A 16389-nucleotide genomic window follows, 5' to 3' on the forward strand; every position below is an offset into this window, starting at 1 on the left:
CGTACGAACTCGTAGGGGATTCGACGGATTTTGAAGCACGCAGAGACGCCGTAGAACTTTACGTGCAGGCAAAACTGTGTGCCATCGGGCTGAGGATTCGCCCCCGTACGTGCCAGTACGGGCGACGCGCCTGCCCAGTACAGCCTGAACGTTTTCAGAAATACATGGCGGGCGTGCCACCCCCCCCCCCCCCCCCCACAAAAACGTACGGACAAATTGCGGCGAGTTGTGCCCTTAGCTTTACTCGCGAACCACCCCCGGACGACGTGGGTTTACCGCGGGCGATAATGGCTGCTTGGTGCGGAGACTTTGTGTCGATAGCGCTAGCTTAGAGAAAAAACACGCTGTGCGTAGGTGCACGCCGCGAGAATACTATCAGATGCAACGTTACGGACTCAAAGGTCTTTTTTTCCTTTTAAGGCCACTTTCTAGAGTCATGAACCGAAACCTTTACTCTAACGTATGGCTCTCTGACAAAAAGATTCAGACGGCGTGTTCAACCCCCGGGAATGATATCCGATGTACAGAGAGTGACGGCAAACAAGTCTTTTTCTTTAAATGCCTTCTATATAGTCACGAACCGAAACCCCCTACTGTGACACATTACTTCTTGAAAAAAAAAGGATTCAAACTGCGCCAATCCTCGTGAGTATCACGCCTATCCAAACTCAGGGACCGTCAGGGATGCTGTTATGTTTTCACTACTCCTTTTATCTACCCACGGCTGGACTTAAGTCACTATTCAAGACGTGTACTCGACATATGGCCATGCGAACGACAGAAATTGCCTTAACCTTTTCCCTCCTTTGTGTTTCACTGAAAACGTATCTCCGACTCCAACTGCTTAGAGTCGCCATTCAAGAACATAATGCTAACATATGGCTCGAACAAAGATGGGAACTGCTTCAATCCTTTTCTCTTTTGTGTTTCATTGCAAAGGAATATCTGACTTCGACGGAGCTACATGTAGGGTCACCAGTCAAGAACATAATTCGGACATATGGCTCTACGAAACATAGCAATTTGCCTTGATATCTTTCTCTTTTTGTTTGTTATTACAAAAGTATCTCTCCGTATGACTGAGTTAGGCTCGCCAGGCGAGACATTATTCTAACATTTAGCTCCACCAGACATAGCAATTGCTAAAATGCCTCCGTCCTTTGCGTTTCGCTACTCTCTACCAACGTACCTATTACACACAACTTTTTAATTAACACAGATAAAAGCTTCACGGGCAGTGAGTAATGTATGGATAACAACTGTGTTTCAACTTTCAAATGACATGTAAGCAAAAGCAAAGTTCCAATGCCTATTTTTTGCATTCGCTGAGAAAGCATCTCGCAAAAAACAACTTGGTTTAGAAACACTATTTGAAAAAGCTACTCTGCTTCTGAAACTTTGCTTAACAAAATATAGCTATCCGTATCTCATCCATACAATGTTAGGGTATCGCCTTACTGTTAATGTTTAGGCCTTTTCTCGAATGGTGTTGGTAGTGCTTCGTACTCAAAGATGACTGCTATGTGAATACAGAGCAGTGACTAAACTTCAACCGAAAACATTATTGCAGTTTCATTAAAGAAAAAAACCGCTAGAAAAACATAGTCCCCAAATGTTGCTTTGATGTTACAACATGGTTAAAATCTTTGTTCTGATAACATCGAATGGCTGAAGAAACCGCTCTAATTGGATGAATCAATTTTGTACTCCTCGTCCATCTAACTCCTCTGGTGTGTTTTCTGTCTTATTTGGCCAATTTTGGCTAATTTTGCAGCGACCTGTGAAGACGCAGAGGCTAGGTGAATGCTTTTATCATGGAATGGTTGCATTTTACAACACACGGAGCCAGTTTAGATTCCCTGTGTGTGTTCATCGCTGTTAGTATCCCCTGCTTTTTGTAGAGTGAGTCATGCATACCTAATTCCAGTTGTTATCGAAGCTATGATATTTTATATCCAAGGTAAATCTGACAGATATGTCTATAAGAAATAAAGATAAGATAAATAAAGTTTCAGATAAGTCCTAAAGCTTCAAAGGCGAAAGGTAAACATTACGAGATTTACCTGGCATTATCACCGATGGTAAGTCCCACTTTGCAGCGAACTCGAGCCAGGCAGCTCAGGCGTTGTGCAGTATTAAACTGCTACGATAAATTCAGGAATAGCCTATTTGGGGCACAACAGGATTGATAGCACTTGTATTATCGTATATCACTAATAAAAAGGCACCGTGGCCATCTTTATTCTATATATTAAACGATATTCTAGTATGTTAATTCCCTGCTATGACGGAAATGACATCTTTCATCTGTCATTTCAATTCCGGCAGGGTTTTTTTCAAATCATTACCATATCAAAAGATTGGATACTTTAAGCGTACTCTCTGTATGAAAATGCAGTTATAAACCTCAGTTATGAATTCTACTTTTCAAGGATCTTGTACACTTAACATATTTCTCATATGAGAGCAATGGCATTTGTTTCATAAGGATAGATCTAATCTTACCGCTAAATATAAAAGAACATCACTTTCTGACCCGTAGACTCGTTCGACCCATTCTTGACGTCACGCTTCAGTTCGGGTCACGTGACGTAGGCGTTGGGTCATTTCAACTTGAGTAGAACCAGAGGACTGGTCGCAAGATTATTAGTAATCGTTTTACTTTGTGTACAGAAATAGCGTATAAAATCTTTACAATTTTTGATTACCGTCAAAGGAAAACCTTCATTCGGGTATGGTCAACAGTTTTGTGACGTCTCTGACGACTTCCGTCTACAGTTTTGTGACGTCTCTGACGTCTTCCGTCTACAGTTCTGTGACGTCTCTGACAACTTCCGTCTACACGACCTGTCCCTCCTTTTTCGGGCTTTTACTCACGGACATGGTGACAACGCGCCCGTTCCCGTCCAGAGACGCCCGGCACGACTTCTGCCCGCTGCGATAGGACGGGCGCAGCTTGTTGCCGCCCCCGTCTCGGTCGGGGTCCGTCTCCTGCGCGCACTCCCGGAACCCGCGGAGGAACTTGCGCACCGTCCTGTCGCTGATGCAGTAGCAGATGGGGTCGATGGCGGAGTTGGCGATGCCGAGGCACAGCAGGAACGGGAACACCCCGGCAGCGTCCTGCGCGGACAACAGGTCAGAAGGGTCGTGGAAGTCGAACCACAGCACCAAGCAGAAGTAGGGGACCCAAGACAGCGCGAAGAAGGCGGTTAGCGCCATGAAGACGGTCACCACTCTCCTTCTCCCGTGCATGACGTCATTCTTGGAGTTCATCCGGCAATGGGCCCCTGAAAGTGAGAAATCGTCGTTTTAGTTTTTTTTTAAATTCTCTTCCCTCTTGTCTTTGTCTGTCTCTCCTTTCTCTCCCACTCTCGTCTGTCACCCTCTCCCTTTCTTTCTCTCTCTCCTCCTCCCCCCTCCCTCTCTTTGGTCTTTGGGGATCGGACTTTTGTCACACACACACACACACACACACACACACACACACACACACACACAGACACACACACACACATGTTAATAATCTATGACATCGATACACGATCGTACATTTGCAATTTTGATAAACCTGGCCCCTACATATTTCAAGAACCCCGGTTCCTCTTGAGCATTGAACTTCGTCTAAATGATAACGTTTCGTTTCAAGAATTAAGCTTTATCTCAAGAATTACGCTTCGCTTGAAGAATTACGATTCGTCTGGAGAGTTACGCTTCGTCCCAAGCATGACGCCTTGTCTCAAGCATTTCATTTACTTCGTCTCATAGATCAGGCGTGAAGTTCAAAGAAAGAATTAGATGTCATCCACACTCAGTAGCAACTGGTTAACATTTACGAAGAACAATACCGATAGGTTACCAGGGACGTTGACATTCCTTTCTGAGAAGCTTGACTTAAGCGACCTGACACGTGACATGTGATGCCCTAATCAAAGATGGACCGAAACAACCCATAGTGGCAGAGGTTGCGAGTATGGTAAGCTTTTGAAGCATCTATCGAATGCAGCCTTTTGAAGGGTGATTGCAGCTTCAAATTGATTCCTACGCAGAGAGGTGGCTCGAGTAGTTTTTTTTAAGTAACTCGAGTATTGGTTTGGCGATAACTCAAAAAGTGTTTTGATAATAATTCTGAAAATCTGGATTTTGTTTCATTTTATAGTCTATTTGAGGTGTACAATTAAGTATTACGGCTGTCAAAATTTCTTTAATGGAAATAAACCTACCAATGGCAATAAGCCAGAATTTAAAGGTTTCGTCGTGGTGACTGCACCTACACAACGTGCGGTTGTCGAGGCAAGGTTCCGGATTTACGCAAACCCATTTTGTAGTACAGCAGTACTCATCGAGGTATTTCAGTTTCTATATTTCGTAATGTTTGTCATCTACCTGACTGAGTGTATCGTTTCACCAGATCTCATATTTTGTTACATATGCGGTTTTCTATAAAGGGCATAAAGACAACTTCATATCAACACGCACAGATATAAAGCTTTAGAGCATGGGTATCGACAGAAGTTTGGATGCACCCGGCTGAGCATGACCTGATAGAACCCCAGATGTCACGGACGGGCAATTATCAAAAGGCCGCTGACATTTTGAAACCCTTGGCTGCATTTGAAGCTTAATCAGGAGAATAATAAGTGGACTCTAATTATCCAGTAGGTCGGATAATTACGGTGATACAGGGGAAGTCATTTAATTGCACCTCCTTGATTGCACACACAATGTCCAGGGTATTTCGTGTAATTTTCCGGGTCCGAAGCTATCCAGCTGGACCGCACCGGTTTGGGATGTTAAGGTTCCGTGCAATTAACAGAAGTGTGCGGCAATCCATTGTGCAATTAACTGGCTTCTACTGTACTTCCATTTTCCAACGCAACGAGTTAGCGTCTGCGTCAAAATGTTTAGGTGTTCAAAACTCAAATAGGCGGTTCCTGATATTTGCGATGTGCCCACCTAACTTTCAGTTCGCTCAACCGTCCAATCCTGGCAGTCTCTGTTTTCAATCCAGCTTGAGAATGGTCTGCCTAAACACTTCAAACGACCTCAAACGACTCTAATATGCAGTGTACATGGGGCAACAATCTTGTGTGGCGCTCTGGATACATTGTTATAACCGGCTTGGGGTGAGCGGAACAGACCTGAATGCATACCATGACAAAAAGCAAACAGACACATGATCTATTTTCACGAGCGTAACGAACCTCGTTTGGCCTGGAAGACCGTGTCCCGTCGCCAAAGCGAATACTTCAGAAAAGTTTCGTTGTTCAAAACTCAAACAGGTGGTTCCTGACATCCAACTTCCACTTCATGTTCGCTCGACCTTCCAATCCTGACGGTCTCTGTTTTCAACTCAGCTCGGGAACAGATCTGAACCGTCAAACGCATACCATGACAAACAAACATACGGAAACGACGCACGTTACGAACCTCGTTTGGCCTTGAAGACCGTGTCCCGTCGCCAGAGCTTCCGGGCTCAAGCAAACAAACAAACAAACAAACAAACAAACAAACAAACAAACAGACAGACACGATCTATTTTCACGCACGTAACGAACTTCGTTTGGCCTGGAAGACCGTGTCCCGTCGCCAGAGCTTCCGGGCGATCTTGTTGTACAATTAACTGGCTTCTACAAAATATGAACTAACATAATGAACGAACGTAACGAACGTAACGTTGGTTTCACGAACGTAACGTAACGTAACGTTGGTTTCACGAACGTAACGTAACATAACGTTGGTTTCACGAACGTAACGTAACGTTGGTTTCACGGACGTAACCTAACGTAACGTTGGTTTCACGAACGTAACGTAACGTAACGTTGGTTTCACGGACGTAACCTAACGTAACGTTGGTTTCACGAACGTAACGTAACGTAACGTTGCTTTCATGCACTTAACGAACCTCGTTTGGCCTGGAAGACCGTGTCCCGTCGCCAGAGCTTGAGGGCGATCTCTCGGTAGGTGACGCACATGGTCCCGAGGGGCAGCACCAGTAGCACGGCGAACAGGGCCAGGTCGTACCCCTTCTTCAGCGCAGTGGACGGCCACTACACATGGGGAAGAAACAAATGGTCATTGACATTGACATTGAACGTGGACATCAGGGATGTCATCACGGGTCACAATGGATCCTTCTTCTCCACTCAGCCTTGTCCTCCATGAGGGAGCGAAGCTCTGCTGTGGTGATGTTACTGATTTGGGTGTACCTTTAAAGGTTGTTGATGGAGGCAGTACGCTTTTTGCCCTTCTACTTTTCCCCCCTCTCTGCTCCCAGAGCGTAATGGTAGTGTTATACATTACCCACCCTGCACAAATGACTTCAGCACCCTGCCGCACCACTTGTTGCAGAAATGGAAATGGCCCAGTACTAGTACTGCCAGTTTATTATATTACAAATGATCATATTAAGTACAAAACATAGTTTACAAATCAAATAGATTTCGTATGTGGCTTCTCGAAATCGTCACCCGCAAAAACAGAAACAACTGATACTGATCTGACACGAATGCTAAATGCTGTAGATATAAAGTTAAATACTGTTGCTCACAGGGAACAACAGACTGAGGGTGCGCGAGGTTGAAGCAATGGCCCAGGACCGCCCGGAGTGGCGCAGAATGGTGCGAAAGAGACGTCAACGCCTTGGTGCAGGCCACTCACCAAGCTGAGGAGACCTAACCAAGTATCAAGTAAGTAAGTAGATATAAATTTGGTTCTATAGTAGAAGCCATAAAAACAGGGTCTCACAACCATCCCTCAACAGAGACTTCCTGAAAAATATTGATACTTGAAACTGTTAAATAAATGGTGATATACACAGGGTGACATATGCGCTCATTCAAGATCTAGAGAAGAGCAAAATTCAGAAATATTTATTAGCCAATTCCAGAAAGATTTAGTAGTTAATCACAGAACCTCTATTTCCGTTTTTTTTGTTATGAAGCACACGAGACAAATAATAGGAGATAACAAACCTATTGAGAACATTTATTAAACTGCTTTTTATAAACCGTAACGAATGGCCCTTTTACAGCGCTCTGGGCGAAGGAAGTTTATTAGAAAACCACATGACAAATTACAACATTCGCCATAGCCTGCTGAAAGTCAGCAGTTAAGTGGAAATGGCATTTCGGGACAAGATAGACACAGTCAGGAAAATGATTGAAGTTGAAAATCACTTTTAAGGCGTCTTCATGGTCTTAAACTGACCAGCAGTTTGTCGGGGAAAAAACACATCTACAAGAAAAGATAAAAAATAGGTGCCCCACAAAACCAGTCTTGTGGATTACCGTTTGACGTCACTTCATCTTGATGAAAAATACTTGGTAGCTCGGGATTGGGAGCCTGAAGGCTCCAATGTTTCAAAGCTTTTAGAGTAGACGGTGTTTGTTTAAAAATAGAAGTATGAAATGCCATATTGGATACGCCGTGCAGACGACGCCATTTCGCCCTTGGCCTCATACCTTTGGGTGCGCCTGGCGTTAGTAAATGTAGAATTCATCATTTTTCACATTCTCAACATGTTCATATTTCAAACCCATTTCCCCATTTGTAGTGAATGGGAAGGGCTCAATAAGGATGAGAAATACGTTCGTAAATTCTGCTATCATTTCGTTCTTGGTGACGTGCCTTTGGGTGCGTCTGGTATTTGTAGGATGTATTTCTCCCATTTTACCCACATTTTACTATTTGGACGTTTGTTTTATTTTTTTCTTTGTGTTGTATACCCGGTAAGCCGCTTCTGGGCATAACACACCAGGTTTGTTCTGAGGAGTACAAGCTGCACATTCGGAGATCCACAGATCCATGCACATCAGGATAGAAGCCCTACTCTTTTTGATAAATGAATGTGGTGGGTTATTTTACGCGTAGCTCTCCTCAAACGCGGGATCTCTATTTAACATCCTATCCAGGGGACGTCCCTAACCAAAGGTTATTCATTTTCACTTGAGAGAAGTGAAGACATTTGTCTTAAGTACCTTTCAATGTTGGAGCATATCAGGGGACTCAATCCCAGGACTTCTTGGCTTTGAACCAACCACCCTACCGTTGCGCCACGTGCGGTATATCGGACATGCACCCGAGTCAGGGGTAGGAAAGTGTAATGGTGACACAAAAGAAGAAGAGGGAGTAGGAGGAACCCCTTGCATCCTTAGGCTTGATCGAAAGTCCTCCTAGGAGACGGAAACTCCATATAACAAACCTGAATCTGCTAGGGCCGTCTTACACGTAATATACAGTTATTTTCCCGTTTTGGCAGAAGACGAGAGGGTGGAGAAGGAAGCGCACACCCCTCCTTCACCTTAAAAAAAGTCACGTGCAGGCCATGGCCAGGCATGCCATGGCCTAACCCACCCTGTCTGCCTACCATTGTCTTACGAGACAGATGGATGCCAACATATCGGATGTAAATGACTCAGTAAAAAAAATACGCTCGAAGATATGTAACGTTATTTCACCTTTATCTGCAGGGTGACCTATATCCGTTGCTTTCGAAAACGGGTGTTAAAGGATATTAAGTCTTAGTTCCAAACTACAATAGTTTGAACATATTACAACTTGAAACTACCGTCCGTCGACTTGATATTACCGTGTGGGTAAACACAACGAATATAGGTTACCCTACGGATAAAGGCACACTAGCGTTAAGGAGACATCTATCTTGGCTTAAGAAGGTGCACTAGCGTTAAGGAGACGTCTATCTTGGCTTAAGAATGCAGTGCAGCCTTCCGACTGGAATAAAGGTTACCCTATGGACAAAGGTACACTAGCGTTAGGGAGACATTTATCTCGGCTTAAGAAGGTGCACTAGCGTTACGGAGACGTCTATTTTGGCTTAAGAACGCAGTGTAGCCGCCCGAGTAGAAGTAACAATGGAGCTGATTACGTAAGCTAGTGGAGCAGCATGGGTCACTGCTAAACGTGGTTTTGACGCACACGCCGCTTAATTCGTCTGCACAGCGTTTCCCGTCAGGGCTCTTACTGCGCCAACCTACCAAGCTCCTGGATTTGTTATTTTTGGTTCAAGTACAGAAGGTTGAATGTCAAGTGCAACACCGTGCACCCGATGCAATTGGGTACTTCGTAGTACTTACCCCCCCCCCCCGCGACTACATTTTCTCTCCCATTTTCCTATTGAGATAAAATAGCATATGGTATGAAGTATATGGTTGTGCATTAGGTAAAGTGAATTGCATTTTTAACACTTTCAAGGCGGTAAGTCTGCCACATTTATACATTGTGCCTATTTTCGTATTTAGAATGATTGAAGATGGAATGAAAGTGGCGCTGTGTGAATTGAAAAGACAACTTGCTAGCGGTGATGATTGTTGGGGGTACTTAACGTGCCAGCAAGATTGGAGTCGTGTTTTCACAATTGACGTTTGACGCATACGTCTGCTATATACGTGCGACATTGCGGGGTTCGTTCGCTGGGGCGCTGTTGTGTCATGTTCGATGATTTTTATAGTTTAAATATTGCGTATTAACCAATACGTAAAAGTATGACTTAGAAGACAACAAAATACACAAAACGTAAGAAAATTTGTTCCTTATTTCTGAAAATAATTAAGTAATCTTTGGAACCCCGCAGTGCCACACCGGTGCTTCCCGTGTGGTACAATGAATGCTGTTTTGGATCCATGTCGATGGTTGGTTCTATCACGTCCTGCTTGAAAATCCTATGGCATCAAAATCGTGCGGTGATCGCACGGCCTATGTTGCCGCCCCCTTACTTGAAACGTTTACATCTCCTGGTACTTAAGGCTTCAATTTTCAGACCGTTTAAGACTGTTAGCCTTTGTTCAAGAAGAGAAGTTTGAAACGTTATATTCGGTAATACACGTGGGACGGAAGAATATGCTTGCTAAGGGCTGTATTTTTACCCTGAGGCGTGTTCTTTCGTCCGCCGAGTATCGATGTTCTTGGTGCTGACATTTCAAACCCCTATTCCGAACAAAGACCAACCGTGAATCTCAAAGGGTTTGAGAACACTACAGAAGCATGCCAGAGGAGACGCGTACGAAAGAGCGCCTTGATGTGCACCAATATAGCTTTCAATCCGGGGTTTTAAAGGCTTTGGGTTGCAAAGCTGCGACATTCGTTATTCTTTGCTGTAGACGACTGCGAAATGTCATTTTTCTCCCCACCCACACTCCGCGCACGGCTCAGCTGAAGCACGGCTAAGCTGGTCTATCCGTCATGCGTTAGCACAGATTAACCTCTATGCAAATAAGGGACTAGCGTTGCTAGCTGTAAAAGCTGCAACACATCAGCTGGTTGTTTCTATCGTTACATAGCGTCACTTCTCCAGCCTTATACCCATCATATCATTGCTCCAGTTCTCTTCTCTTATAACTTGGTAAAGTTCAGGGCCCAACCTGCCGTACGTGCAATTTGTCGGTACGTTTTTGTGAGGAGGCCACGTCCGCCACGTATTTCTGAAAACGTTCAGGCTGTACAGGGCAGTACAGTACTGGCACGTACGGGGGGGGGGGGGTGAATCCGCAGCCCGATGGCACACAAAAGTTTTGCCTGCACGTAAAGTTCTACGGCGTGCAAGCGTGCTCCAGAAATCCGTTCGTACAGAGGCGGTACTTATCACTTACGAATCCCAAAAGATTGCCCACGTTTTGGAACACAGACAGCACGTATTTGCACGTACGGCGGGTTGTACCCTAAGCTTAAGGCAGGCGATGGAAGGAGCCAGCCAGAGCTAGGCTAGGACGACTGCCAGGTTCCCTAGCTACCTAATGCCAGGGTCACATTGGCACCGGTGCCCGTGGGGGTGCAACCCCGGCCTGCTCTGACGTCACAAAATTGCCCGTGTGGGCTGCCGGGTATGGGGTTAGGGTTTACTCTCGGTATCTTCACGATCAGGTTACGACTTCTACTTGTCGCCGCGAGTATTAGGTGTCAGATTTAGATCCAGCTTTATTGCTTTTGGCTTGACACAAGACTCTTTTTAGCTTGAAAAATTCATCTGTGTTGGTAGAATTCCTGCAATCTATGATCCACTGCTTACTGAGTCACGTGTTCTATCTGCATAACGTGACGTTACGACAGCAGTGGATTGTTCATTCCTCGACAAAGACTGGTTCTGTGTAGTCAAAACTTTTGGTGAGTCCAATTGTTGTTTTGGATATTACATCTAAACTAGTTCAATAATGAAATTTTTTACTTGAGGCGCAAGTTTTAAAAAAAAATGAGGGGCCCGGACCTGCCCTAAAGTAGTCCGGTAGCCAAAGAGCGTCCCACGGGGATGCTAACTGAGCTCAAGGGACGACCGGAAGTACAGTACAGCGCGCTGACGGGGTGTTTCCTATAGGCGCAGCGGAAAAAGTGGTTTAAAACCCAGATATTTCCAAAATATTGCATTCTTTTACGCTATCGTCTGTTGAAGTCTCTAAATACCCTGTTTTCATTTACAATGGATATATGATACCACACGTTTTTCAAAATCCTCAATTAATTGGGTTTTGGGTGGTATATAGTATGAGGTCCTTAATCAATGTCCAAAAATTTGAAATCATGTGTTCATTACGTTTATGAAGGTTAGACATCCAGTTAAACAATATTCAAATACAATTTAATCTCTACAACTGGATAAAAATCTGAGATTTACTTTTTGGCATTTCGAGTGACATCCATTCTTCTTCTGTAGTGTCACTAGAATGAACTAGCAGAACAATTCAATAAAAGTCACATGACTTACATTTGAGTGAATTTTACATAAGATCCCTATAAAGTAGTGGTTCAACCAGTTTTTCTAGTTAGCTGTACTTGTATTGAATTGTTCTGCAAGATCATTCTAGTGACTTTGAAGAAGAGTGATGGATGTCACTCGAAACGTCCGTAAGTAAATCTCCAATTGTAGAGACTGAATTGTATTTGAACATTTGGTCATAAATCTCTAGTTAACACTCTTTTAAAAAATCCTGCTAGCTGTTATTTTGGTTCCTACGCAATAAGCGCAGACGTTGTCTGCTTTACAAAACGATACATCGCTTATTTGGAACATTCGTGCGGAAAGAAGAAAGTCGGGACAGCTGCAAGTACCGTTCCTAGTTATCCAATTAAGCTATTGAGGCGGGTAAGCCTGAGAACATAAGTAACAGGTGCACAGTGCTAACAGTTTTGTAAGTGGGGTCATTACTACTAATTGATTTTCATTTGCGCCTTTGTGCGGGTTTGAAGAAAGAGAGGACTCTACTGAAGTGTTAGCCATGGCCACGGCTTTTTGTGCACGGCACCAAGGAGCGTTCATCAACTCCTTGACGGTACCAAATCGTTTGGGTCGGGGAATAAAAACACCGTTGCCGTTGAAATAGCGTTGTAACACATTGTCTGGACTGTGAACGCTGATGAATACTCCTTGCATTCAACTCCACTGCAAAGGTAATCCAGGCATTTATCGGGTGGGCGGTGAAATTTCAAGCTGGAGCCACCGGCAATGGTGGAACACGTCGTGAGAAACAAAGAATGATTTACCAATGACAACATTTTAAACACACATACACACAGCTACAGTTCGTAGCTTGGGAAGCTTTAGAGACGCACTCTATTTATCAACCCAGTAGATATCGACCTTGTTGCGCATACGTGACGGCTGATACACGTTGTCATGTGATAAGACACGGTCATAAACAGGTCTGAGATAGTTGTTTGTTCTAGTTCTAGTTCTAGTCCTAGTCCTAGTCTATGGTCTCCAAACTTCCTTGTAGGAATATCACGCAGACGGAGAAGGCTCAGCGTCTGGACTACGTGTGCGATAACAGCAACCTGCTTTTGAATCTGTCCAGTGAGGGGCTGTCGACAATGTGGGCGGAGAGGCTGTTCCACTCGGCATGAAATGCATATTTGGCAGTGTCATACTTAGGTCACAGAGTCCTGTACTTGTGTGAGTGGTAGGCACGTGTACTCGCGTATGCTCGCATGAGGCGAATAGGCTGTTTGTTACACCCGCCCGGTGAGTTAACATGCATGACACAAACAAACAAAAGTTCAGCGCTTACTAGTATGGCTGTTGTACATAAATTTTAGTTGCGCAGCTCAGTTCACTTTTTCTTATCTTCGTTTTTGTTTCGCGCACCACCACCTGCCACACTAGCTGCACCTTTTTCCCCAGGACGTGAAGTACTTTGTCCTGTACCACGAAGAAGAAACAAACAACCAGACCTACCAACGAGATCGCTTGGCGCAGCGGCAGCGTGTTTGGCTTGGGGCCGAGAGGTCTCGAGATCGAATCCTGCCTTGTCACCGATCTTGTGCCCTTGGGAAAGGCACTTTACACGGCTTTCTTCACTTTACTCAGATGCAAATGAGTACCTTGCTTCGGCTAGAGCCGCCCCCCGATAGGACGTTAAATGGGGGTCCCGTGTCTGGGGAGAGCCACACGCACGTTTAAAAAGAACCCTGCACAATTGCAATGGTGCGGTGTCCGATGGTGCGGTGTGCGATCGTACAAATCCTTCCGTCTAGAATTGGTGATTCTCTACAAATCACTCGGACTCCAAGAGGAATAGTGACATATCACCCACTAATGGAGATCTGTATAACGAAACCAAACCAGACCCACCTTCTCCGTGCACAGCACCAGGTCCAGCTGGACGGGGTAGACCAGGTGTTTGACCTCTATCTCGCTGAAGATGGCGATGGGGAGCATGATGGAGGCAGAGACCGCCCAGGTGGCCAGGACACACCGCTTCACACGGCTCTTCGTCGACAGCACCTGAAGAAATGGCAGTGAGTGGCGTTACATAATGAATGGCATCGAATGATCGAGTGGCTATGATGATGATGATGATGATGATGATGATGGTGATGATGGTGATAATGATGATGGTGATGATGGTGATAATGATGATGATGATGATGATGATGATGATGATTTGTTGAAAAGTCCAGAAATCGAGATATTAAACCCCGCTGCAGTACCGTAACAGCCCGCCAGGGGACCCAAAATCTAATCGTTTCCAGGTGTTGACAAGACCTATTTACATAGTAAATATCAATACAATTGCAATCCATTCAGGCGTTCTAGAGTTATGCTGGTCTTCTACACACAAACGCTAAGCAAAATATAACCTTCTTGGCGAAGGTAATCTGTTTGTTATTTGTTAAGCCTTCCAGACCACTTAGATTTCATAATGAATGTAACTCATTTTGGCCAAACTTTTTTTTTTAATCAGCTGTAGGATTCTCATAGAATGTCATCCATATAATCAAACATGGCCTTATGGTGTTCAATATCACTGGGATGGTCCTTACCTTGGCCCGTAGCGGGTAGCAGATGGCCATATAGCGGTCTAGGCTGACCACTGTGAGCGTGAGGACGCTAGTGGACACCACCACCGCCTGGACGTAAGGCAGCGTCTTACACAGCACCTGGCCGTACACGTAGCTCCTGTACACCTCCATACCCAGGTTGATGGGAACGCACAGGCAGATCACCAGCAGATCGCACACGGCGAGGTTCAGCATAAACGCGTTTGCCACCTGGAAGGAAGAACGTCAGTAAACAAGAAATCTCAAACGAAGTAATTAAAGTTACTCCGCATTTTCTCCAAGCAATGACTGTTTTTAAAGATAAGGTGCATACCTCCAAATTTTCGACGGCTAACAGTCCATCTTGCTCACGAGAGAGCACGAGACTAGGTCGCTCTCCGTGAGCAAGATGGACTGTCGAAAATTTGGAGGTATGTACCTTACCTTTAAAGACTGTCATTGCTTGAAGAAAATTTGGGGTAACTGTATTCATACGTGACTGATGAACCTCATAAATGAAGTAATTTTTGTGAAGTTCTTACTGCCATAGCCCTGTCCATCACAGACGTTAGTGATTCTATCCTTCCCTTCTTCCTTTAATCAATCCAAGCTATTTCTCAGGAAGGAAGGAAGGTAAGAACAAACAAAGGAGGGAAGTGCCTCACAAATGAGGAAGAAAGATAGAAAGGGATGAAGTTAGGAAGGGCGGAGGAGAGGCAGGAAAGAAGGAAGGGAGGGTGGCTGGATGGAAGGAAGGAGGATGGAAAAGAAGGAGGAAGGAAAAAGAAGATAATGGATAGATGGATGGAAAGAAGAGAGTAATGAAATAAATGAAGAAGGAGGGCAGGAAAAGAGAAAGGAACAAGAAAGGAAAGAATGGAAGGAAGGAAAGAAAGGCAGTCGAGACCAGTAGCCGTTTGCTGTACCTAATCCATGCGTTGCGACTTCTACAGGAAAAGGAAGGAATGAAAAAGAGGAGGGGAGGAAGGATGGGAGAAGAGGAGGATTGAAAAAAGGAAGGGAGGCAGGAAGGAAGGGAGGAAATAAAGAAGGAAAGAAAAAAAGAAAGAAAGGAGGAAGAGATGGTAGGAAAGCAGTTAAGGCCAATAGATATTTGTCGTACCTTATCCATGCGTCGCTTCTTCTGCAGTAGCGCCAGCACCACCAGGTTGCCCGTGAAGCCGACCAGGAAGATGGCGGAGTACAGCACGATGAGCGCGATGCTGGTTGGTCGGGTGTAGGTGAAGAGGATGTCGGCCGCGGTGAGCTGGAGCCCCGCGGGCAGGTCGGGCCAGCTCCCGTTCATCCTGACAGCTCGCTTCGGCACCCACTGGAGTCGGGGGTAGGAAAGGTAAAGATGAGTCCTTTTTTAGGCTAGCTGCAGACGCAATTTTGTTTTCTGTTTGCTTTTGGACAGCCTAGGACAATGTGGCACTGGAAGGTAAAGGTAGTCTTTTACCTCTCCGACCAAAGTCAGGTACCCATTTTTGCACCTGGGTAAAGTGATGAAGGTCGCTTACAGTCTTCTGAGTGGGGGTGTTTTTCTGACTGTGTTCATTGCCACTTGACAGCCGCGTAAAGGAGCAAAGCGCCGCAAAAAGGCGAGGCAGGGTCACGAATTCGGTTGATGATAAGAGTTCCAAATCACGCTACTTTGTGTTCAACGACTGGGGCTTTATTTTTCATCTGATTCGCATTTGCATGTTTATTGAGGAACAGGAAGAAAGCAACGTGCGCTCATATCGTCGTCTAAATTTATTACGCACTAATCACATTACACAAAAATAGAATCAACATAAAGATACGATATAAAGGGAACTACAATGAATCAACACGAACCAGGTGCAGAATACATATCTTTAAATGTCTACATGTAAGATCGGTGTGTGAATTTAACGACATCGACAACGACATTGCAATTGGATCTGTGCGAACTTTGCATAATTTGTAAAATAAACGGTATTCAGAGGTTCTACTGTTTGATGCTGGCCCTGTAATGTTGGTTTAACGAATAGACTCTGAGATTGAAAGATTAATTGATCGAAAGCGTAGTGAAGCTACCGAAGACCCGAAGACAGACGATGTTGATGGATACAACTGAGACAAAACTGGGACAGGGAAAGTACA

At 44.7% G+C, this 16389-nt stretch overlaps 1 protein-coding gene across 1 annotated transcript; it reads right to left on the minus strand.

Moving 5' to 3' along the window:
• Positions 1-378: 378 nt before the first annotated feature.
• On the minus strand, positions 379-15627 carry LOC118428460 (QRFP-like peptide receptor). Its single transcript, XM_035838535.1, has 5 exons — positions 15386-15627; positions 14266-14493; positions 13574-13726; positions 5903-6047; positions 379-3287 (listed from the first exon to the last, which is right to left on the minus strand). Exons 1-5 carry the CDS (start codon positions 15566-15568, stop codon positions 2839-2841), a joined length of 1158 nt encoding a protein of 385 aa, XP_035694428.1. The 5' UTR covers positions 15569-15627; the 3' UTR covers positions 379-2838.
• Between the last annotated feature and the right edge of the window lie 762 nt (positions 15628-16389).

The sequence above is a fragment of the Branchiostoma floridae genome, chromosome 13 (assembly GCF_000003815.2).
Source record: "Branchiostoma floridae strain S238N-H82 chromosome 13, Bfl_VNyyK, whole genome shotgun sequence".
Classification (NCBI taxonomy): Eukaryota; Metazoa; Chordata; class Leptocardii; order Amphioxiformes; family Branchiostomatidae; genus Branchiostoma; species Branchiostoma floridae.